Below are 23,632 nucleotides of genomic sequence, written 5' to 3'. Positions count from 1 at the left end.
CATCCTGATAGTGATTGTCATGAACCGATGTAATTTCAGTCGTGATAATCATGAACCATTGATTAATTCGGTAAATACGTCTTTGTTCTAGGAGATTTTCCGAGATGGAAAAGTGAAAACCGAGTGTCATCTAACAACAAAGATACTTTGTTTAGATGTGGGTCAATAGTAATAAAAGATTCAACATTTGGTTTGCGTGGTATAAAGTGCACTCAACCATAATAAAGTGGTCATTGAATTTATGTACCTCGTTCAAGACTAGCAAATATGCATAAATTGCGATAAATTAACCATCAGTTTTATGATTTTAAATCAAGAGTTCGATCAATTAATTTATTCATTCAGCCGATCTCTGCGGCGTGTTTAGGGGAAATTAATGGAAATCGAGGCAAAGTGTGATTGGGTCTTCGACATCGCCAGTCTTCCTAATTGGTTGGTCGTGGCATTGTTCACTTATCACTAGAAAGAGCTGCACGCCTAGTAAATATAAGCTTGACCTTAACTGTATTTTCGCCATATAAAACTTCTTTATATTATTCGAAAATATGGAAACACGAAAAATGACATCCAATTACCCTCTTGTCTCTTACAAGCACCGACAAAGCCACCTGTCAAACGTCAATCACCAGCACCCATGACAAATGACTCCAACCCATTCAAGAAAATCATTTACCGCTAAAGTTCACACACCAAATTTTAATAAAATCCTACGATAATCAAAACAATTATGCTTTGACATTAATAACGACAATGGAACTTTTACTCAAATAATACCTGCAAAGCATGAAATAATCTCGGTAGCCGGCGCAATAATAGAATCATTAATGATAATGAAAATAGCAAGCAACATAATTGCAGATGCTACCGGGATAAATGCAGAATGCGAATTCATTTAAAGGCGATTCCGAATGTTTCCTGTTCCTAATTTCTAACTGCATCGGCAATTAAATTGGAATTGAATTAGAACCCCTTCACCTAAAATTTAAAACACTACTCCACTGATTGTCTAACGTTTTACTTTCGCTAAAAAAGCAAATAGCAAAATAAAAAAAAATAAAAATAGCTTTGGACATATTTGTTATATAAGAAACGCTTAAACGCCGGAACAAACTTCCAGGGTTTAAATTACTTATTAAATTATAATCACAACATTTATAAAATCAGAGTGGGCAAAATTTAATCAAAAAAATTGTGAAGTTTTGAAAAATGCAACAGTGTGTTATTTCTTATTTAATTTTTGAGGGAGCTTAAGAAGGAAGAAAAAAAACAGACTGAAAAGAGTTTGCCGAATGTAATTTATTTCATGCACTAGTGAATTATAGGTCACTTTGCATGTTTCATAAGTGTGGATGAAAGTCATCAAAATGTTTGCTTCTGTTTATAACGACCGTAAAATTTAAGGCAATTTGTTCTAATGATAAATTTAAATATAATTAAATAAATTAGTTAATTTCTTTCTTCGAAGCTTTAGTCGTGTGAAAATTGGCACTTTGGTGTGGAGAGAAATAGAGGCCAACAAAAACTTCTATTAATTTTCATCTTTTCTACTGGCCTAAATTCTAAGCACAAAGACTTCATTTCGCTTAGAAAATCAAAATAGCTGTTTTGAAAGCCAGTAATTTTAATGAATAAAAATTGAATTGAAGAAAATTTGTGTTAATCAGTTTTTATTTATTTGAATGGTCAAAGTAACCGAACTTATTGTTGTGCATAATGAGAAATTTTTCAACATTTGTAAACAGCAAGCTGGCCGCGTTATTGTAACGTTTAATAATGAATAGCGTAATGATTACTCCTGTGCAGTTAACAATAACATTTGTGATAATATTCAGGTTACGAAAATAATGACAGTCAACATGAAATATTTCCCAAGATATCTAGGTACTCATTCTCTCTTAAAAAACTAGCTGAATTAAATTTGATAATGTCTGTGACTGTGAGACAATTGTCGCTTGCGGACGGAAAAAATTTAATTAAGCGAGATTTATTCCAAGTACTCTGGGTAAATTAGTAAGCACGTTTAGACCGTAACTGTAACGGACAGTGTGACAAATTCCTTCATATTCCTAACGGCGTGCGAGATTTTCGGCAAGCAACGACCACAAAGCGCTGTCTTACGACTCAATCCCAGAACCCGCGCCCACCCCATCGCGGCCTTTTAGCTCTTTTGTAAAAGCTCCGGCCGGCGCTTCTGCCGGAATTCGGCGCAAGAATGGTACCGGAGGGAGTGAATTGGACGCTTTAAGTACGGTATCATTGGTTAGGAAGTGGGTTAGCTGTTGGTAAACCGCTTGCATCGCGTACATAGTGCATGAAGCTTCTTCCGCGGCACAGACCTTCGCAAGCCTCCGCAAGTACCACCGGCTAGTACCACCAAGGACGCGGCCGCGAACAACTCAAGAAATTGACGGAGCCGCGGAAATATATCGCCCATTTGGTCTGCAGTTCCGGCAAATTTCACAATGCGCGTCTTCATTTTCGTCGCAATTCTGTGCGCGGTCCACGTCGAGTCGCAGTTCTGGAAGTACCCCCAGCAGCTGATCTCCACCTGGCTGCGCCAGGGCAAGACCGGGAGTGACAAAGTGACGACGATTCCGCCGGCCACGGTGGCCAAGCTCACCACCAAGCCCCCCGTCACCAAGGGCGCGCCGCTCAAGAGCGAGAGCAAGCGGCCCACCAAGGCCAAGACCACGATGGGGGCGACCACGGCCAAGACCACGATGGTGCCGGTGACGACCACGAAGCTCAACGGGACTGTCACTACCAGGAGAATTATCTCCACGTCGAGCGCGGCCACCGAGACCAGCACCATCGTCGAAACTACCACCCATGAAGTCACAGCCACCACGGAAGAGCCCAGGGAGAATCAAAGGACCCACGACTTCTACCTCAGCAAAAGGGAGAAGCCGCAAGTTAAAATCGCCTCCAATATCAGCCAGGTAATTAATTTCCAAACGGTCGCAATTAAGCCACTAACGGAATTAGCGCTACGAAGTTTCACATTTTGCGCCAAACTATGAAAGTGAAGCAATTTCATCGATTGATTTTCCCGAATACTTTTGAAATGATGCTGCGAGTTCAAATGTTCGAAACTCACTTTCAATGCCTGTCAAATTCTTTTCTTCGCTTTGACAATGAGGCAAGGAAAAATAGAAAACAGTAGCTCAAGAATTTGATAAGGTTGAATTAGCAACGGTTTTGCATAAAAAACTACCGTTATCATTCAGTTAAGATCTTTTGTTGTCAAGTCAAAAATTCCAAATCAACGACTAATTAGAGGTGGATTCGTGGGCGGATTTCTACCGGTGGCATCTTTATCAAGCTTTGAGATTTTTAATTCCGCATATACGGGACCCTTGCAATAATTATAAGAGAAAAATGTGCTAGTTTCCGAAAAACAAAACTCAAAACCATTTTTTCGGTCCTAACGGAGTCAGCTGATCTCGATCAATTACAAAAAAAGTTATTTAAAAATAGATTAATATTCTACAAGGCGAATGTATTAATAGACCGTAAGCAAAATTTTACAAAGTCGGGAATGAAAATTTCGACTTGCAAGCCACGAAAAGTGCCTACACCTGCACAATAGAACATAAATTTGTGTACAATCACAAATTTTTGTGTGAAAGTGTCACAGTGATATTGCTTTCAAGTCCTGACTAAATTGTTGAAGAAATAAGGGTTCTGATGACTGAAGAGTCGGAGATTCCAATAGAAATTTTTAGTAAATTCTGCTAAAAAATCCGTGTTATAATAAGATTCTTATTCCATCAATTATAATCTCAGTAACGACGTCCTTACTTGACAGCTGATGAAAAAAGTATTTTTACCACAACCAAACCTGAAGTTTGCTACTATTTCTCTCTATGTATGTGAATTTTTTTGCACAAAATAACAAACATTTAAGCTTTATTTGATTCAGAATGACATAAGAGATAATATTTTTGTCTGTGCAGCGACTTTATAACAACTCATTTTCATTAATTTTGATTAATGCAACCTGACGCCGAAATTTTCAAAATAATTTTAGTATGTAAAGTAAGAAATTTCTTAAAAAATGAGCCAGAAAATCACAAAATTATCTGTTTTTAGACCAAAAATCAAGTTTTACTTCAGGTTTTTATTCAAGTAGAACAAAAAAAGCACCAAATTTGGTGGAAAATGAACAAAAATGTACCTTTTCTAAGCGGTTATTCAGCAAAAAGCAGAATTTCTAAAAAAGTAAGCCAATAAATTACAGAATTATGTCAAAAATGACCAAGTTTTCTTCCTGTTTTTATTAAACTAGAACGAAAAAATGAACAAATTTTACACGCTGATTTTCGTGTGATTATTAGTTTTTGCCAAAAACCTACATAACTTAAAGAAATTAAATTCGGGTGGTTGGACGAATTCCGTGGAGAATGTATATATGGGCGAAGTTGAAATAATTAGACAAAAGGCTTGGTAGGAGCGGTTATGGTTGGGGTACTGGACGGAAGGGAAGCACACGAGCATGCACTCGCATCACGTTTGGCAAAAATTTCGCTGGCTTTAAAAAATGGCTCAGATGCGATAAATTTGCTCGTCCACCGAGAAGATTAGTACGATGCAGCTCAATGACCCAAGTCAGATCAACCACGACGGACGTTGGATGCCGTTGCCATTATAGTTTGATATGCATCATGGTTGGCTATGCAAATTCTAATTACACACTTCAATTAGCAGGTCCGGAAGTTTTGTCCGACGCACTTTGCTCTCGCTCATCTAATCTTTGCTTAAGACAAAGGACAAAGGAGAATCGATTTTGACACGAAGCACGACTGCATATTTCCAACGTCGTCACGTGACATTGGCAATATTTTTCTTATATTGTCACTAAAGCCGATTGTAAAGGATGAAAGTGAACTTGTTGCAGATAAAAGGATTTGTACACGACAATCGTATTTAAATTACAAATTTTTAAAGATTCGATCGCTATTTCAAATAATTTATCTTCGAAGCGCATCGTTTTGCGGACAACTTCCGTTTGTGTGCAATAGACGAGATTGTCCAGCGATAATGAAGATATTCATTGTGCGTGCCATTATTAGAGAAAAAATCGAATCAATCATCGGAAGTTGTCAATCATCGTGATGTGAAGAACAGCCTAATTAGTTTTTGATGTAACTGTAATAAAACCAATCGAGGAAAACAAATCATAGAAACGTTCTGGTGCTGCTAAGCATCCGTCCTCGATTATTTTTAAACGCTGTACATCTCCATACATAAATATGCAAAGAGAAGCAGTGCTGGATTTTTCTGTGACAAGGAACGTAAAAACTAAGCAGCCGCCAATTTTCGTAACGCAAGTGTAATTATTCACGTTCTAGGAGACATAATTGTCAGCTAGACCGCTGCTAAAGTAGGTATTAAAGTCACTGACTAACGACAAACATCTTAAAGGATATTTCTTTGATTTAGTTGTCACTGATTTGAAATTAAATCGTGTGCTCACTGGAATTATCTATTCATAAATGCACTGGGCCCCAGGCCCTCGAATCGAAAATAGATCTATCTAAGGCCTCATTAGAACATATCCTACCGTGGCTATAAATAGTAAATTGTAAAATTACCATTACATAGCTCCGAACAATTATAGTAAACGACTCCAGTCCAACAACCCCTTTAACCAGAGCCGTAATTACAGTGTTTCAAAAATAGGAAGGCGTAACCAGTTAGAAATACTGATTTCGTTTTAATTTATTGATAATTTCAATTGGGGTAATTGCAAGGACTCAACTTTGAGCGTCAATTAATCAAGCCGCGGCATTCCAAATATCCATTTTGATAATACGTCCTACCGTATTTTCATGATTCGGTTATAATGACTCGTTCAGGTGCATGCTGTACCAGATAATATCCGGTGGTACAATTAATTAGATTTGATTACTTGTAATTGCAAGTTCTGGTCATCATCGCGTTAAATCCGAAACATGTAACTAGCGACGTTTATAAACAAGTTATCGCAGAGCCGAAAAAACCATCGTTCTGCACCATTACGCCGGTGCAATACTACCCAGGCCGGAGTTTTGGTTGGCGTAATTAAAGCCGAGAGTAATCAATCTGTGCTTGTTGCCCAGATCTACATAACAAACCGCACGGAAAACCAACCGTTTGTTTATTTTTTTAAAGAAGAATGGCATAGATAGCTACATGAGTGCATATTAATACCAGGAAGTTAGGTATCGGCGCGCTTATATGAACCATGTCAAAGCAAAAGTGGCACCTTCAGACACTTGACAACAAAGCGATAAACAAAATGCCAGCTTTATTACACTTTTTCCCGGCTGTAATTAACGAAGCGCCGATTTGTTCCGGTAAATATAAGCAAATTGCAATCTTTTCAATTAATTTTTTCAAAGCGCTATGCAAATAGAGGCTTTTTCGATCGCTTTTTGACAATAAGTAATGATGCATCGGCTCATACGCACCGGGATGATGGATACCATCGGCGATGATTTATTAAGGCGCCACTCGCGACCCCTTTCCGATGCAAAAGCTGTGCCAGATATGACAATTTTCCGGTTGTGACAAAAGTGAGCGTTTGATTCACACGCAAGTGACGTTAATTAAGGATTACAGTAATGCAGCGTCCTGAATAGAAGTGGGATTCTGTGACGGTTTGTCAAAATACAACGTCTGGAACACTTTCGCTAAAGTGTCAAATTTTGCGCCAGGCGAGCGCAACGACTTTGTGTGGTTAATTGTTAACATCGTTTTTCTGCAAGCATGTTGGGAGGTTAATTGTACAGTGCGGACTACACGGTATTTTTAGCTCGCGTAACAACGTGCAAACAGCCGGGAGATTTTGTAGTATCAATTTGCGAAATAACCGACTGAACTGACAATGAATTTGCACTTCTCGGTGGGGCAAATGACAGATCGATCCATCTTTAATTTATGATTAATTAGCGTTTCACTGAGGCTTAAAAATCGCGGACTCGGCAGCGTATTGTAACGTGAGGCATTATGTTAGTAATTCAATTAGCATAGCATATTGATAGTCATGTGTCACGCTTTAAAACGGGTATAGAAGCATGATATTATTTCAGGCTTAGGGCAATTAAGGGGCATGAACACCGATTTTTTCGCCGGCAATGTGAAACTTAATGAAAATCTCGAAAAAAACCGTAATTGAAAGTGAAAATTATTTATCACACGCATCCGCATTCTATTGCAGTCATTTCAGAAGCTCATTTCCCTCATTCGCATATTAAATGTTATGACAGACATAAATACTATGATGGTTCATCGCACTGTACTGTAATCACGCCATCGCCGACACATCTGTCATAATTAAAAAAATCTCGCAAACAAAACTACACCAACTTTAATGACCTGTTAAATTGTTAAAAGTCCGTGCTGGCGACCACACAGTACGATGCATTTTTCTCCCTAGAAAAGGACTAAAACCCGCGCTGCCTCTGGACTGAAATACGTATCGGTGGTGCATTCTTACACACTCGCCTCAAGCTTAGCAATTTACCGACTGCTGACTACTTATTAACACTCAAACAAAAGAAAATTTGCATCGACATGCAATACCGAACGCCACATTTTTACCACTATATCAGCCGCAAAATTCAAAAATGGCGTTGCGTTTGAAGCGGTCACTTTATTACACACACATTAAGCTAAACGTCAACAGTGATCATCATAATTTGTCATAAAGTTTATGTAGTGCTTCCGATTAGAAATGCAAATAAATATTTTACTAGTTTATAACATCATTCCTGATCAGATATGCATAAAAGTCGTAATTAAAGTAGCGACTTGTGCATCCTTTTGGCATAATTTATGGTTGTCATAGACTTGGCATACTTGCGAATTGGCTAAAACAGCCGGTTGTGATTATCATAATGTAGGAAAATGCGGTGCGAATTAACAGTAAAGTAAATCCTATTTCGGAGATGAGATTCCATCTGTTATTAAACAAATAAAATGCTTTTGGAGAATCAGATTTCCGGCAAAGTCAAATTTTAATTAGTGAGCCGCCCACACTTGTCGTGACTGACTTAAGACCCTAATCGTGTTATGGATCAGTTTGCTCGAGAAATTGTGTTAATTCGAAAACAACTAGTTGTCTGGTAATTGGTGTGGACTAAAATAGAGTTGTACCGATTAGGCAAAAACGTTTTCCAGTCACTTGCTCTGAAAATGTCTTAGTCAAAACTGAGGCGTTGGCCAACTAGGGCGTAAAACAATACCGACAACGCGACCACCAGATGGTAATAGGTTCTCATGAAGAATTATGGAGCACTTAACATTATTCAATAATTTTTAACAATGAAGGCATAAAGGATGATCATTAACAAGGTATTAATAAATATTTCAGTTCTTTATGAGCGAGCTTGTAAAGTACCATTAAGTCTTTATGCTCTCCCAGCAAATAGAATAACTGAAAAACTAATTAGCGTCACAGCAAAATAGCAATAGTTAAATCTGGTTTAATTATTGTGCCGATTTAGCAGAAAGACATAACTCCTGGAAACCTGAGCGGAAAATTGTGACCTTTGTCACAAAAACAAGTTCGTGGTATGACAGTTATGATCGAAAGTAAGATAGAGGATTTTATTTTCAGCTCATTGTTGCACATACCTACGCCACAACTGAAGAATCCGACTGTTCTAAAGCTGGTGAATTCAGCCAATTACTATCATTTTGCATAAATTACAGTTCAGACAAGCTACACTCGTAAAAGTGACAGTTATTTTCTGTGTGCAAATTTATCAAACTGTTAGTCTGCACTCGGCACCTCGGGCGTTCTGCAGCGATATGTGCCAAAACGTGACAAAATTCAATAATCGCAGTGACTCATCAAACTTTAAATTTGCTAACTGTACTCTAAATTACATCAAATTTTTATGTAAAACGCGAGCTGGCCGTTACGCCGTGTCATCGCGAGTTCCGCGAGAGATTTGAGTAAAAGTGAGCGCTTGGCACTGTTGATAGATATGTAGAAATTCTGATTGAATAGGTACCGTTGCGGATTTTTGAGGCGAATTCGCTTTCTTGCCGAGCAATTATTTAGTGATAATCATGCTCGCTGTATGTGGTCTATTGTTGAAGCCATTTAAGCGTCATTTGGCGTGATGAACGGTTCTTGAGTTAAGTTCGGGAGTAGCTGCATTATTTACTTGTTGATTTATACTAAGCACTTAGTTATGTTTAAAATCCGCACGATCTGAGGAACACACTGACAATTTAGTTTATTCAACTGAAACGTGTTTTCAGCGCAGAAAAGTCACCTCGGAATTAATTGCAGGAGTAACGTATTCAGACCTTCGCAGCAATACATTATATTTGTCACATAAACTCTACTTATTAAAACACTTCCTAACGCCAAGATTTATTTTGTTATTGCAGAAAATTTCCTGGCTGTCTCATTTATAAAAGGAAGAGAATAATTTAACGCAATGAATATCAACACGTCCTTTGGCTGCGCGATTTTTCCACTTTTCAGACACAAAGTTGATTTAGTTTTTGCCGGGTACAATAACCAGTATTCGCAGCGGTGATAGTATATAATTTTTGGAAAAAACACAAATGAGCTTCGCCATCTGCAAGACGAGTTTTGCAAAAAGAGCAATTTCATTTTTTCCCCAGTGTTATACTTTCAGAAATTTTGTGAATCTTCAGTCGCCCGGAAATGACTGAAGGACGTGGCTTTTCGATTTTCAAACTAATAAAGTTCCAGGTAATGGCTGAGCGTGAATTCGTTATTTAATAAGTCAATTTAAAAGCAATAATAAACCAATTCAGACAGCGAGTTAAATGGTAATAGGATTGGAACATTACTGCATCAATTTATAGCAACGCTGTAACTAATAACGTTCTAATTATTTCATTTTAATCAATCATAATGCAGAAAATACTGTATCACGCACGGATGACGGCTAATTAAGTTTATTTTAGCGACTTTAGTTGATTTTTGAAAAATGCGCCTTGTGAAAGACATCAATCTCCTTCAATCTTGGTGGCTCCGTATATCTTCGCGGGGCATAATAGTCTTACAATTGTTATTGTGATTTGACTTCAAAGTTCTAACATTGTCCGTTAGTGTTGCGCTTCTAATGGCGAGGAAACGTGTTGCGACTTTTACTTTTTTCATTTTCCTTTCTCACGATGAATCAATTCCTCATCACACACGTTACTATATTAATTATTCTAACAGTTACGACAACGTTAAGCAAAAATTTGTCACTCGGGTAAAAAATCCTTGAAATAATTGCACGTTGTGTATGTAACTCTCTACGAGATACAATCTATCGTCGTCATGTTGCATTAAATTCGCTATTAAACACTTAACTCCCTGGAAAAATGTTCGTCTTCGTCGATAAAAAATGAATTTTCTGAGTTATTAGAGTGAGATTGTGGCGGCAGATCCCGACAAAGCTTTCGTTTCGGTTTGTTACTAAAAATCAGCATCATTACGTTAATGAATACGTTCCAAGTTCCATTTGATGAAAGTAAAAAACTGGTTATCCTGTTGGACTTTAAAAAGGAAAGCACGTCTGAAAATTGCTATAATTGGAGGTGTTTTACACGAAGGTGTGAAGCCGATTTTTTCGGAAAACTGCAAATTAATGTTACAATGTGTATTTACAATCGAGAAGATTGGATGCAATTAACAACTACCGTTTACTCGCTTAGCCCAGTGATCCTTTACCTTGCCAACATGTTAATAGTTAACCGTTTAACATCGACATCAGCGAAATACATGAACTTGTGTAACCCAGATTGTAAGTACTCTCCACACTAATCTTAGTTATTCAAATATAGAGAATAGATTTATTGTTAACAGTGGAAATGCTGACATTTGATGATCCTTATCTCGAGTCCTGTCCCAGATTATCCCACATAAACCGCAATTCCGAATTCAGCAAGCACTTAACTGTTCCGAACGATTATTGTTATAGTTACACGATCGGGAAAACGGCCTTTGCTGATTTTTCATCCTCGCAAAGGTGCATATGCATGATAATGAAGCAAACATATGGTATTTGCTGCCATAATTTCTCAAGCAAGTGATAAAAGAAGACCATGTATGCTAACTAATTAGACGGTAACATAATTAAATTATTTGTTATAAGAGACATGTGCTTTGCGTACATTTTCCAACAGATGCGACTCCAATAATTGTGATAAATATTGGCGTGTTTTCGCGATTATTTCCGACAATGGGTCCGTGACAATAGTTTAAAAAGTCCGATCCTTCTCAGTGCGCCTAATTATTGAAATGAAACGGAATAGATCCATTTGAAATAATTAAAGATCCGCTAGAATACAGACTTCCTCTATTTAACAGTATAGCCTCAACTGGTTTTCGAACTAGATTAGGATGCAATTTCTGCACCTCAAATATAATTACGCTGAACTTGTACCTTCGTGACTGTATTGTCCTTGACGTTAAAGCAGCACGCATGCGCTACTTTGTCCTAGGTCAAGAACATCCAAAGGTACCGATTTCGATATATCCTACATCGTGGACAATAAATCAAAATGTTTTTCGAAGAAATTGGATAAAACTTTTCACACCGGCAGATATATTGCTTAGACACGTGTGCTTACCAAAGCTCTGCTAATTATTATGATAGCGAGAGCGAGCTTTCTCGCGCCGTTTCCGCATTATTCGTTGTCCTTCGACAAATTAAATAAACACATCGCGGATTTTTAGCCGGCTGTTTGCGTCTATAATTTAAGCCTTTTTGCATCGTGTTATCTCAGCTAGCCTCGAGCTTTTCGTAACGATGCATCTATGTTAACAAGACCAGAACCGATCTGATAAAAATGATCAGTTTTGTAATACTTTGCTCGAAGTTTTGTCTTTAGACCGGCTTAGGAAATGAAAGAATATTAACTGTAGTTTACTGTTACACGCACAACCGGCAAACTTATTAAGATGACATTCTGTTCAAGCACTGAATGTGTAGGCGGATTATTCCGAGCTAATGCAATCTCGAGAATTAGGCCAATTTTTTCAATCGCTAGAAAGCTACATTGACTTATAATTAGTGAAGAAATCGTGATTTTCTTTATAATGCAACAATATATTCATATTCCTTATACGCCGAACAAGTAATTGCACAGATCATTGCTGCTTTATTTGTCCTAGCGAGCAGCTCAACTTTTTTCAGCCTTGTCTCGTGCTACAAATTACTGCACCCATTGTACCGCCGTAACTAGTGCGGAAACAAATTTAACATATATGTCAATTTTTTGTCTAGTCCAAAAACCAAACAAAATAATAGATATACCTTTACCGTTAATTAAAACTCCAACATTCAATTTCAGGTCTATTTAAATTTACTGTTAACTTTTGTGATTTCGCCGTTTAGGCACCGATTATTTTTTCGGCGCATATTTGTGCCCGTAATTGGATTAGACTTTTTCTAAAATTCCAATCATTTCATTGGCTACGCTTGTTAAAAACTTTAGGAATTTGCAAGATGGAGGTTCCGTAATATTAGCACTTGTGGGCTTTTTAAAAAGTAAAGAGGGACATGAATAGTGTATGAAGCAGTGTCGTGACTTGTTGTGGTTTGCTTAAGAACAGGTGAAAGCAAATCAGATGACAATCGGAAGAGTTATTGGTACGAGAAGAAATATGGAACTCTTTAACAAATCGATTCCATGTACGGTCATTATTTATCAGGAGAGCTAATGACAAATAATTCGCACTTTGCTTCACGGCTGTGCCATAAATCAGGAATTCCGCGTTTTTTCACGGGAAAAACCTCTATGATCCTTCGCATTAGCATGGCACTCCAGATGACATCCTTTATATACCAACAAAAAACTACATTAAATTTCACTTTTTACCCCGATTTTAACCCTAAGTTCTAACTCAGACTCAATTTTTTTAGGAAAATGAGTGGATTTTCAAGTTTTGTCGTTGAAGTTTGTTGAGTTTGAAAAACAGCCCATTGAGGTCTGTTCAAAAATACAAAATATAGAGACAATGACCTGTTTTTAGACCCATTTTATCCATTGAAACATCATTTTTTATGCACACTACCCTATTTTTATGGCATTTTTAAAAATGTGAGCCAGACGTAACAAGTGAATATGTGGTTTTTGTTGAAAAAAATGCATGAACATAGGCATTATACTACTTTTATTGACAAAGCTCAAGCACACATAACCCACTGGCCCGGATTTTCTATTTGTTTTCCGCAAATATTTAAAAATTCTTTCCATGAAACTGAAATCGATCGAGTAATTTTGTGACCACTTTCCCCAAACACAAAAGTCTTGCCGCAACTGGAAGTTGGCAATTTATGTAACAACCAGTATCCGATAAAACGGAAATTCATTTTAAACTACCGACAGTGAAAACGAAAAAAAATTGAAATTATCACAAATCGGAAAGATTAGGTCGTTAATCTTGTCATATTTTCAGTAAATGTGAAAAGGAAATTACAACTTGTAATACTATCGGAAATGTAATGTTACATTAATTTCCAGTCGTCACATGTGGGGTCACTCTGGCCCAACAACCCATTCTATTATTGTCGATAGTAACCGGCTTTCTAATTATTTACCCTGCCCGCTTTCCCGGAACCCAACAATATCAGAAAGCGGACTTTTTGCAATGCCATTGGAGATGACTCGACAACTCCTCATAATCGCGCTTTTTTCAGAATCTGTTACCCCTGCCTGCTGGAGCTAGTGCAGCTCTCGTCAAGCCGACGAAATACCACTACTACCCCCACAACCAGCACATATATCTCCTGCCAGAATGCGCAATTCAGCAAGTGAGTATGGCCCGTTTCTCGCCATTTCTGGCTAAAAAAGACCTAACCATGCGTATAAATGCCAGCCATGACTTTTACAAATCATTGTCTCGTTAAAATCGAACTGCTGAAAAAATGGTGCATTTTTGCAGGTGTGTAATGCCGTTTATGTCAGATTGAACTGGACGCAGCCTCTTTGTGCTTGTCCTTCGAGGTATCGTGATCCTTGCTCGGCATCGCTCAATTCCGATGATCAACACACGACCGAACTGATGATTGACAGGAAGTCCAGGGTGAGTTGCACGAACACCGATTATAAAAATTGCTTCCAAGAAAACACGACAAAGAAAATTGAAAGCACAGCAAAATTAGATCCTGAAATGCGTTATTTCAAATTTAAAGTTACCTGATTTAATTTTCTTGTACTAAGACAACAAATAAAATCGCGAAATTTGAGTGGTTTTCTTTACTGAAATATTTTTGCCAAAACTAAGCAGAAAATTCAATCCATGGATAAGTTTAACTAAAAAGAGGTTTATTTCCACGTTTTCTTTCCTTCTGAGAATATTTGAAGTGTGGATTTAATTTGATACATTCGCTTTATTTTCTTTTTTCTGACGAGAAAGGTCTTAAAGTTGTTAAAGCCGTATAATTACGGCCTTTCTACTGGTTTTTAGTTGTAATTTTCCAATTTCCCAAGGTAGGTATAATTACAAAAAGCATCGCTTTTTCATATTTATATTAAAACAATCAAGACGAATTAGACATTAAACGAGTGGCATCTACATTGTATTTCATTTTTTTTAATTAATTTAAATTAAGTTCTTTTTTTAATTAATTAATTAAAATTTACAAAATTATTACATAAAAAGATCGAGGAAAAGTAAATCAATTTACATTTTTGGATAACGTTAAGGGCTAAAATTCGTAAGACCGTTCGTAAAGTGCCAATTGTCATTTAAATATTTAAAAAAGCTGCACTAAACACTATTAAAACAAAAAATTGCGTGCTCGCCAACTGTTAATTTTGATTTTAGAAATTTAAAAAAACCTGTGTTTTCGTCAAAAAAATTAAATCATTTCAAAAATTAAGCAGAATCGACCATTTTATTTGCATCTAAGGCGAAATCCTATTCTGTGGGAAAGACCGGCCCTACAACCGGTTTCACTGCCTCATTTGTCGCAGGGATGAGTAATTGACCAATAAAAATATAAAAATCATTGTTTATCAAGTGCACAAAAAATCGCAAGGCGATTGAAGCGTTTGTCATTGGATATGGGAGGGATATTGCACTCCCAACTGTAAAACGGACCAATCATGAGGCGACTAAAACTGAGCAAAAAACTCTTTTGATTATTTTGTAAATGTCGGCCAAACCATCTGGAATTTCGCCGTTTTCTACGAAAATTTCAAGTTTTCTGTTACACTTGGGTTCAAAAATCATGGATAAGATTGATTCTCGCAATTAGTTCGTGTTCAAACTCAAACACTGCAAGTTTTTCAGTAAAAACTCACTGTTTTGCAAGATTCCTTCGATATGAAAACTTTTTTGCCGACCGGAATTACCACACCTCTTCACACGTTATGTCAGCGGAAATTTATTTGCAAAACGTTCGTAATTCTCACCTCAATTGATTCTACGTTTGTTTAAAAAAAAATAACTCTCTAATGTAATAAATAAATAAAACGAAGGCGCTGGCAAAGTCTAGCGAGATAAACTACCAGCTGAAACCTGGAGTAGTAAATTTGAGTAAGTTTTGAAAAATCTATCAGTGTCAATTAGTAGTTGTCGTGAAATTCTCGTTCTGGATTTAGTGTCCGACATAAATAAGCTGTTAATTAGGTGGCAAGGTTAATTACGCTGAACTATGAAGGCGCTAGAGTTTACTATTCGTTCAAGATCCACGTTGATACAATCGTGAAATCTCTGGTTGCAATTATATTCAATGAACTGTGTAAAATTACAGCTCCTTCTTAACTGCAGGATCAGAGATGTAATCTGAAGACAAACTATATCGGTTGATTCTAACGAGCGCAAATCATGGATTACTTCCGTTCACTTTGATTCAGTCGAACAAAGGCGCTTTTTACCAACATTTTAACGTGACCTCTACAAAACTATAGTAAAAATCGGCGAATCAACAGCCACACAATAGCTCATATTTGCAAAAATGAGCGTGCACGATTTCTGAACGGAATGCTGCACTGTATCGCTAACTCTACGCTCGCGTGAAATGACACCCGCATAACATACACTTTTAAAAAATAAATCCACGAACACTAGAAACACCACAATTTTGTCTTGCCCACAAAATTAAATGCTGATTTTTCCAGCGCGCACTGACGTTAGTGAAGACTTGCGAGCCAACCTCGGACATGCGAATATGTCGCTCGCCGCGGGACTGGTCCCTCTTAGCCCTTCAGAACATCCGGACGGGAAAATCGCACTATTTAGTAATTTGCCGATGTCCCGAAGTTAGCATACTGGGTAAGTTCGGCCAGTTGTTAATTTCCGAATAAATTTTTGGGGTTTGCAGAGGGGCCCATGTCCCACGACCAGCCAACCTACGCCAGCGTCCCTGGCATCCGAGTCTACGGAATGATGTGCGTCGACGGCAAACGCCGCGGACGGCCCTTGCGGACCTCCCGGTCGGTGGAAACGCCCCCCTTCCCGTGGGACAAGGCGGAAGAATTAGCGAAAACCGCACTGTGGGATTAACAATAGCACAATTGTGATCTAGCAATTTTCCCCGAGATTTTCTTGCATTTATTCTAGATTTTAGTGTGTGTTCTTAGCTAAAGACTTCTAAATAATGCGAATAATTTTAGTCTTATCGCCATGTTTAAAACAACAGTGGTCGCAATTTTTGACGACTGCTCTACCGGGAACCCCATTTTGAAGGCACTTTCGAAGTGTGGTTCCGTTTCTGTAATTTTTTTAAACATGGCTAGATGGGTTAATCACTACTAACTTGCGGTGGACGGTTTAAACAATTATTTATTTATTTAAGTTATTTTTAAATTATTTATATTTCCTGCTTTTTATTTATATTTTTGTATATATGGCGCGACAATAAAGCGAAACTCTGACTCGTGTTTCTCTAGGGATGGGGTGGGGGCGACAAATGAAGACACGAAAAGTTAACAAAATATATTATGTTTAATACTTCAAATTATGATATTTGTAGTAACAAAAAATAGTTATAATAAATATACATATGACTACATTTAATCTAGGAGTATAATAATCTTTGATACAAAACTGTCAGTAAAACATGATCCTTGATTGCGAAAACCGATAACGACTGTTAAAATTTACAACTTCTAGTGTAACGTTGCACAAGTACGAACAAATATAATCTAAAATATCGCTGCATGAGTGACTTACAATCAAGGGAGAACTGACAATTAATTTGTACTTTTAATATCAGTAATATATTTTGAAACAAACACTTGAACAAATCACAACGAATTCAAAATTTTGCTATCACTTATACTATCACTAAGAGGATATATTCGCGCAAAGCTGGACTGAAGGAGCAAAGGAAACGCTTCAAGGCCAAAAGATACAAAAGATTCGAGTGAGAACCGAAACCTGGCGTTTAAGATACAATGCAGTTGGACCTATCACCCAGAATCCCGTCAATCTTCTCCATTTCCAGCAACAACATGTGAAAAATCTCAGAAGCAGACTAGAATTTATCAGTTGTGAGGAGTCTCGTCCACGATTATACTCACAGCAGTTTGTTTTGCTGACGTTTCTAGAAAAATCGCGTTCCAGTCTTCGGCCAGCTTTTTCCCTTCTTCGTAGGAAATCATTCGTTCCATGTGCAGATCGGTCTTGTTCCCCACCAAGACCACCGGTACCCTGCAAAAGCTCTAGCCTCAGCCTCACAAAAGGGGCCAAACTCACTGAATTTTCCCGTTGAGGTCCTGGAGTTTGTGAAAGATTGTCCCAACGACTTCAAACGACCGGATATCGGTGATGCTGTAGACGAGCACATAGCCGTGAACGTCTATGCTGTATTGCGAGGGGAAGAGCGTCAGTTCGTCCTGGCCGGCCGTGTCCACCAAAGTCAGCTCGTAGTCTTGCGAGTTAATCCGCACAGTTTTGGTGAACGCTTCAATTATTACTTTTAACAGGCGGAGTACCCCCATTATACTCACTATTCTCAATTGTCGGGTCGTACGAGTCCACGAACTGCCCGTCGACGAACTGGATGCTCAGGGAAGACTTACCTAAAAGCCCCGTCAAGCCCCTTTGACCCCACCACAGCCACCTACTTACCAACGGACCTGTACCCCATCACGGCAATTTTGCGCTGCTTGCACGACATTTTCGCTCACTACTCCTATCACAGACCGGAATTTAACAAATAACTACACTCATGAATCAATCAACAGAAAATTTGTTGGTTAGGTCATGACATTCTATGGCCGACTGCTGAAGCGACACTCTGGCAATTTGAAATTCATTATTTCACAACCGACTGACTAACTGGCGGTGGTAGCACCACTTTTTCGCACTTAGGGCCGGTTACGACATTGCTTTATGACTAAAACTTCGACTGGGATCACCCTCATTTGCATCTGTCATTGCGCAGAATTCAAATCTTCAAACGCACGAAATGTTTGAAAAATTCAACACACACCGAGGGGCTATTAACCGATTTGACGCAATAATCGTGGGACAAGACAAAATGGGGCCAGCAAACGGGCGACTGGCGTTTTTCAACTTTTGAGCCCTTGTCACAAAAAGCGCAATTTTTATTAATTAACTTGTATAATCAATGTTTAAAGGCGCAAATAAGTGATAAAAGATTGCAAAAACTCACCTAAACGCACACGTTGGATGCTGGAAGCGTCTCAAAATCAGGGAAGCCCCAAATTGCCAACTTCTGCACTTTCAAAATTCACCGACAGTACCGCCAACTTGAAATTTGTGTTCTAATTTACAAAATTATTTTTTACGATTTAACTGGGCGCGTTGACTTTGCAATATTTAACAAGTAATAAGCGGATGGGGCAAATTGTGCCCTTTTTCTCGGATTTTTACGTGCGGTCGCAACGCAATTCGCGGTTGGCGCCACTGTGTAACCTAAAAATCGTACGTTTCGTGTAATGGACGTGTCATTTTCGGTCGTGTTCATGCTTAATTCGCATTAATGGTATTGTTAAGGCCATTTGGTGAGACAGAGTTTGGATTTTTATTATGTTGACGTCGTCCTCGCATGTGTCCAACAATGGCTCGTACTCGAATGACAGGGGGGCCGGTCTGGAGGCTGAATATGTGGTTGATCCGGCCTCCGGAGGCTTCTTCCACACCGATTTCAAGAAGTAAGTTCTTTGCCCCCCGAATGTGTGAACTTAGGCGAATTGTAGGCACGACGACCTCAAGGAAATGCTGGATTCTAATAAAGACAGTCTTAAGTTGGAGGCCATGAAGCGCATCATTGGGGTATAGGATTTTGCGTGTGGGGTTAAACTGATTTGAGGTTTGTAGATGGTGGCGAAGGGGAGGGACGCGTCTATGTTGTTCCCGGCTGTTGTCAAAAACGTTGTTTCTAAGAATATTGAAGTTAAGAAATTGGTTTATGTTTATTTGGAGAGATACGCGGAAGAGCAGCAGGATTTGGCGCTACTGTCGATTTCCACGTTTCAAAGAGCTTTAAAAGTAATTGTTTGCCCCGTTTTTGTTTCTTACTCCAGTCAAATACGCCTTTAAATTGAAACATTTTATATAAATTACTGTAGGGTGTTTAAAATGTTCAGTCAAAGAATTTTTTGTTTCAACCACTGAGAAAAAGACGTTTATCGAAAATTACAAAAACCTAAAACTGGTAAAATTTACGTTTACATCCTAGAATTTTTTTTCTAGCTCTTACCGATTTTTAATAATCTTTACAAAACATTTTATTTTTGTTTTGTCAACCTTTTCTCTTGACTAGACGTTTTTGAAACCTCAAACTTTTCCACAACATTTCAATTTAAAGGCTTACTTGAGGAGTATTCTGTAACGTGGTTTTAAGGAACCGAATCAGTTGATACGAGCGGGCGCTTTGAGGGTGTTATCAAGTATTAGGGTTAAGATGATTTCGCCGATTGTTATGCTGGCGATAAGGGACGCCTCGTCCGATATGTCCCCTTACGTGCGGAAAACAGCGGCCCATGCTATCCCCAAACTTTATAGGTAACGCAAGTGTCCCGGTGGCCTCGCCTAAAAAAGTGATTTTAGCTTAGAAAACGAGCTGAAATCGGAACTAGTAACAATAATCCAGAAGCTCCTAGCTGACAAAACCGTTCTAGTGATAGGTTCCGCCGTGATGGCCTTCACAGAAGTGTGCCCCGAACGCGTGGACTTAATCCACCAAGTCTACCGGAAACTTTGTGCCTTGTTAGTAGACGTGGACGAATGGGGCCAAGTCACAATCGTGAACATGCTGACGCGCTACGCGCGCATGCAGTTCGCCGACCCCAACCTCCACAGCCGCGGCGACGACTCCGACCGTCCATTTTACGATTCAGGTTCCGACTCCTCGGAGAAGCCGGCCCCCACGCTGGACCCCGACCACCGGCTGCTGCTGCGCTCGACGCGGCCCCTCCTGCAGTCGCGCAACGCCGCCGTGGTCATGGCCGTGGCGCAGCTCTACCACCACGCCGCCCCCAAGAGCGAGAGCCCCCTGGCGGCCAAGGCGATGGTGCGGCTGTTGCGCTCGCACGTCGAGGTGCAGAGCGTCGTTCTGAACGCCATCGCCTCCATCAGTGCCCAGAACAAGGGCATGTTTGAGGCGTACTTGAAGAGCTTCTTCGTCCGGACGTCAGATCCGACCAATATTAAGCTACTCAAACTTGAGATTCTGACGAATCTCACCACCGATTCCAACGTCTCGATTATCTTGAGGGAGCTGCAAACTTACATTTCCAACAGCGATAAAAAGTTTGTAGCGGCCACGATTCAGGCGATAGGGCGGTGTGCATGCTCTATTAATGAAGTCACGGACTCTTGTCTTAGCGGGCTTGTCTCCTTGCTTTCGAACAGAGACGGTTGGTTCGCAACGAAGGGTTATTTTCAAAACAGCACTTGGCCAATTTTTTACGAATATCTGGTTTTCTCGTGACTACGCAACTTTATAGCTTTTCAAAATAATGCTATTTGATACAGACTTGACAACTGTATTGTGTTACCTTGAGTCATCTTGTACGACAGTACGACTTCGATAATTCAAGCTAATATTCTTAATTTGTTATTATTATTTTGAGGAAAATAAAACAGAAACATACACGCCCTGGCTATAATCGGAAATTAACTTTTTATTTATTAAAATTTTCCTTTCTGTTTCTGGATGAAGATGAACTTCTGACTTGCTTGCTTCTAAGACAAAACTATTTTTTTTTCACTTATGTAGTGAAAGGACCAAGCGTTTTTTGTTTAAGCTGTTTGTCTTCGAAAAGTAATTAAAACTGAGAATGAGATTTTGTTGTGTGCGAATTTTTATTTGGAAATAGCGATCAACTAAGCAGTTTTTTCGGCAACATTTGAAGCGAAATTAGTTATATTCCTTATTACGTCATTATAAAAATATTTTATGGTGGGTTTCAGTTATTATTTTTATAATAAATGCAATACACAAATACAAAATCGCAGGATTTTCTGAACCTCAAAAAATAGTACGGCGGAGTAAAAATAATTTAAATCCAACCAATTCACTAATTACTGGAAAAAAAATTTTGGCAAGTGTTTTTTGAACGAAACCCTTCAGCCTAGCCTTGCTCAAAAATATAACAGTGGTTTGTAGAAGCCGTTGTTGCCGAAAGTGTGGTCGTTATCAAAAAACTGCTTCAAACGCAGGCTGCCGACCCTAAAGAGATAATCACCCACATGGCGCGACTCCTTGACAGCATAACAGTGGCTCAGGCCCGCGCCGCAATTCTGTGGCTACTTGGCGAACATTCGCAAAAAGTCCCAAACATAGCGCCTGACATTCTCCGGAAATTAGCCAAAACCTTCTCTGACGAAGTAAGTCGGTCTTGGCCACTTCGAAAAATGATTTTGCGTTTTTAGCACGACATTGTCAAATTACAAGTAATGAACTTGGCTGTAAAACTATACATAACAAACTCCGAACAAACGGCATTATTGTGCCAATATATCTTTAATTTGGCCCGGTATGATCAAAACTACGACATTAGGGACAAAGCAAGGCTGTTTAAGCAGTTCATACCGCAACAAAACGGCCGAATTGCCTCCCAATCGGCTAGGATATTCCTGGCAAGCAAGCCCGCACCCCTACTTCAGTCGCATTTCAAAGACCACGAAGACTTGCAATTGGGCTCCCTGTCGCACTATATCAAGCAACGAGCGACCGGCTATGAGCCCCTGCCCCCGTTCCCGGAGAATCCGCCCCCGGGTGACGTCCGAAACGTCGAACCAATCGTAATTGAAGACTCCAAATCGTACAAAAAATCGGTACTTATCAGCCGTTACCGAAATTTCCGAAATAAATCACTGTTTCAGGACAAAAAGGGTAAAGACATGTTCTTGTGGGAGTCGGGGAGTTCCCGGGGGGCTAGTAGCAACAACAGCTCGGACAGCTCCGACTCGTCTAGCTCTAGTAGCGACAGTTCGAGTGAAGACAGCGAAAGTCAATATGAGGAAGAATCGTCAAGTGATGAGTACGGAACTGTGGTTTTCGGGCAAATTGATAGTAAAACAATTTCAGGAAGTCGGCGAGTTGCACTTCGAGCGAAGAGTCCAGCAGTGAGGAGAGTGAAGAAGAAGCGAAGAAACCCGAAGCACCAAAACCAAAATCAAACTTAGACTTATTGCTAGATTTAGGCGACGTTGATAGCACTGCACCCGTGATGACCCCATCACTGGGCGGGTTCCTAACACCGAGTGTCGTAAGCACGACACCTTCGCAGGTCGAAATGACGCCCCCCGTTTTCACCAACACTAAAACCATCGAACTTATTAACAAAATCAACGGGCGGGGGCTGTCGGCCACTTACAGGTTCACCCGGACGCCTCATATTTTATCGCCAAGTATGGCAAACATCAATATAATGTTCACCAACAACACCACCGAAGACATCAGTGATATTAGGCTGGGAAAAAAGGTTGGCTGGTCTTATTTTGTTTCTTTGAAACGGTTCCAGTGTCCGAATTTTGTAGAATTTAGGACTGGACATGTCGATGTATGAGTTCGCAAACATCGCCAGATTGCCGCCAAACGGCTGCCTGCCCGCGTCGCTCGGGATCGACTTCAACGACACGACCCAGCCGGCGAACTTCGAGATCGTGTGCTCGTTGGGCAACTTCAGCGTCTGCATAAAGCCGACCATAGGCGAGCTGGTGCGCCCCGTCCGGATGGACACCCCCACATTCCAGGAAAAGCAGTCGAAGTTGGGCGGCATGAACGAACATATCGGCAAAGTGAAGTGCGTCTCTAACATCGTCGAAAGAGTCACCGAATGCAGCAACTTGGGCGTGTGCGACCCAGCGAGCGACAGCCTGAGGTAACGCCCGCTTTTGTGTGGCGAGTGATTAGTCTCGTTTACAGGTTCGCGGGCCAAACGCTGAAATCGTCGAACTTCGTTCTGGTCACAATAACCAAGCAGGAGGTGGTCACTGTCAATTGCGAGAACATGGTCTTTGGGTCCGTTATGCTCAACGAACTGCTACATAATCTCAAGTCATAAGTTGCTTCAGCGTATTTGATGTATTGTACTTGTTTGTAACGGGAAATACTTGAACATAATGTGCACTTGCTAAACGCCGAGCTTCCTTTTGCGTGAATATTATGTTGGATGTATTTGCCACCTAGTTATCACTTTTCTTTTTTATCCTTTCAAATAAATATTTATGAGAAGTGTG

General features: G+C 39.5%; 3 protein-coding genes across 3 annotated transcripts; 2 read left to right on the top strand and 1 right to left on the bottom strand.

The window, feature by feature from the left end:
- The first annotated feature begins 2,278 nt into the window (after positions 1-2,278).
- On the top strand, positions 2,279-16,848 carry dsx-c73A (doublesex cognate 73A). The gene is made up of 5 exons (XM_008195197.3): positions 2,279-2,939; positions 13,665-13,778; positions 13,910-14,050; positions 16,093-16,246; positions 16,296-16,848. The coding sequence occupies exons 1-5, from the start codon at positions 2,463-2,465 to the stop codon at positions 16,475-16,477; spliced, it is 1,068 nt and encodes a 355-aa protein (XP_008193419.1). The 5' UTR covers positions 2,279-2,462; the 3' UTR covers positions 16,478-16,848.
- Positions 16,849-16,894: 46 nt separating this feature from the next.
- Positions 16,895-18,377, bottom strand: Rheb (Ras homolog enriched in brain). Its single transcript, XM_965569.4, has 5 exons — positions 18,047-18,377; positions 17,926-17,997; positions 17,672-17,879; positions 17,497-17,626; positions 16,895-17,450 (listed from the first exon to the last, which is right to left on the bottom strand). Exons 1-5 carry the CDS (start codon positions 18,093-18,095, stop codon positions 17,361-17,363), a joined length of 549 nt encoding a protein of 182 aa, XP_970662.1. The 5' UTR covers positions 18,096-18,377; the 3' UTR covers positions 16,895-17,360.
- A 254-nt stretch (positions 18,378-18,631) lies between these two features.
- On the top strand, positions 18,632-23,627 carry rb (ruby). The gene is made up of 11 exons (XM_965500.5): positions 18,632-19,095; positions 19,141-19,216; positions 19,262-19,432; positions 19,788-19,948; positions 19,994-20,802; positions 21,555-21,775; positions 21,821-22,225; positions 22,274-22,431; positions 22,479-22,875; positions 22,931-23,274; positions 23,319-23,627. The coding sequence occupies exons 1-11, from the start codon at positions 18,971-18,973 to the stop codon at positions 23,455-23,457; spliced, it is 3,006 nt and encodes a 1,001-aa protein (XP_970593.2). The 5' UTR covers positions 18,632-18,970; the 3' UTR covers positions 23,458-23,627.
- The last annotated feature ends 5 nt before the right edge of the window (positions 23,628-23,632 follow it).

The sequence above is a fragment of the Tribolium castaneum genome, chromosome 10 (genome assembly GCF_031307605.1).
Source record: "Tribolium castaneum strain GA2 chromosome 10, icTriCast1.1, whole genome shotgun sequence".
Taxonomy (NCBI): domain Eukaryota; kingdom Metazoa; phylum Arthropoda; class Insecta; order Coleoptera; family Tenebrionidae; genus Tribolium; species Tribolium castaneum.
The sequence above is the reverse complement of the archived record's forward strand: the minus strand, read 5'-3'. Positions and strand labels throughout refer to the sequence as shown.

What these genes read in the sequence shown, in the direction of transcription:
- dsx-c73A (XM_008195197.3), top strand. Translation starts at nt 2,463, where the DNA reads ATGCGCGTCTTCATTTTCGTCGCAATTCTGTGCGCGGTCCACGTCGAG. An exon ending in TCGCCTCCAATATCAGCCAG is followed by an intron (nt 2,940 to 13,664) that starts GTAATTAATTTC and finishes CGCTTTTTTCAG; the next exon opens with AATCTGTTACCCCTGCCTGC. An exon ending in TGATTGACAGGAAGTCCAGG is followed by an intron (nt 14,051 to 16,092) that starts GTGAGTTGCACG and finishes TGATTTTTCCAG; the next exon opens with CGCGCACTGACGTTAGTGAA.
- Rheb (XM_965569.4), bottom strand. Translation starts at nt 18,095, where the DNA reads ATGTCGTGCAAGCAGCGCAAAATTGCCGTGATGGGGTACAGGTCCGTT. An exon ending in GATGGGGTACAGGTCCGTTG is followed by an intron (nt 17,998 to 18,046) that starts GTAAGTAGGTGG and finishes CGGGGCTTTTAG; the next exon opens with GTAAGTCTTCCCTGAGCATC. An exon ending in CGTCAGCAAAACAAACTGCT is followed by an intron (nt 17,451 to 17,496) that starts GTGAGTATAATC and finishes GATAAATTCTAG; the next exon opens with TCTGCTTCTGAGATTTTTCA.
- rb (XM_965500.5), top strand. Translation starts at nt 18,971, where the DNA reads ATGTTGACGTCGTCCTCGCATGTGTCCAACAATGGCTCGTACTCGAAT. An exon ending in CGTTTCAAAGAGCTTTAAAA is followed by an intron (nt 19,433 to 19,787) that starts GTAATTGTTTGC and finishes CGTGGTTTTAAG; the next exon opens with GAACCGAATCAGTTGATACG. An exon ending in ATATTAGGCTGGGAAAAAAG is followed by an intron (nt 22,876 to 22,930) that starts GTTGGCTGGTCT and finishes CGAATTTTGTAG; the next exon opens with AATTTAGGACTGGACATGTC.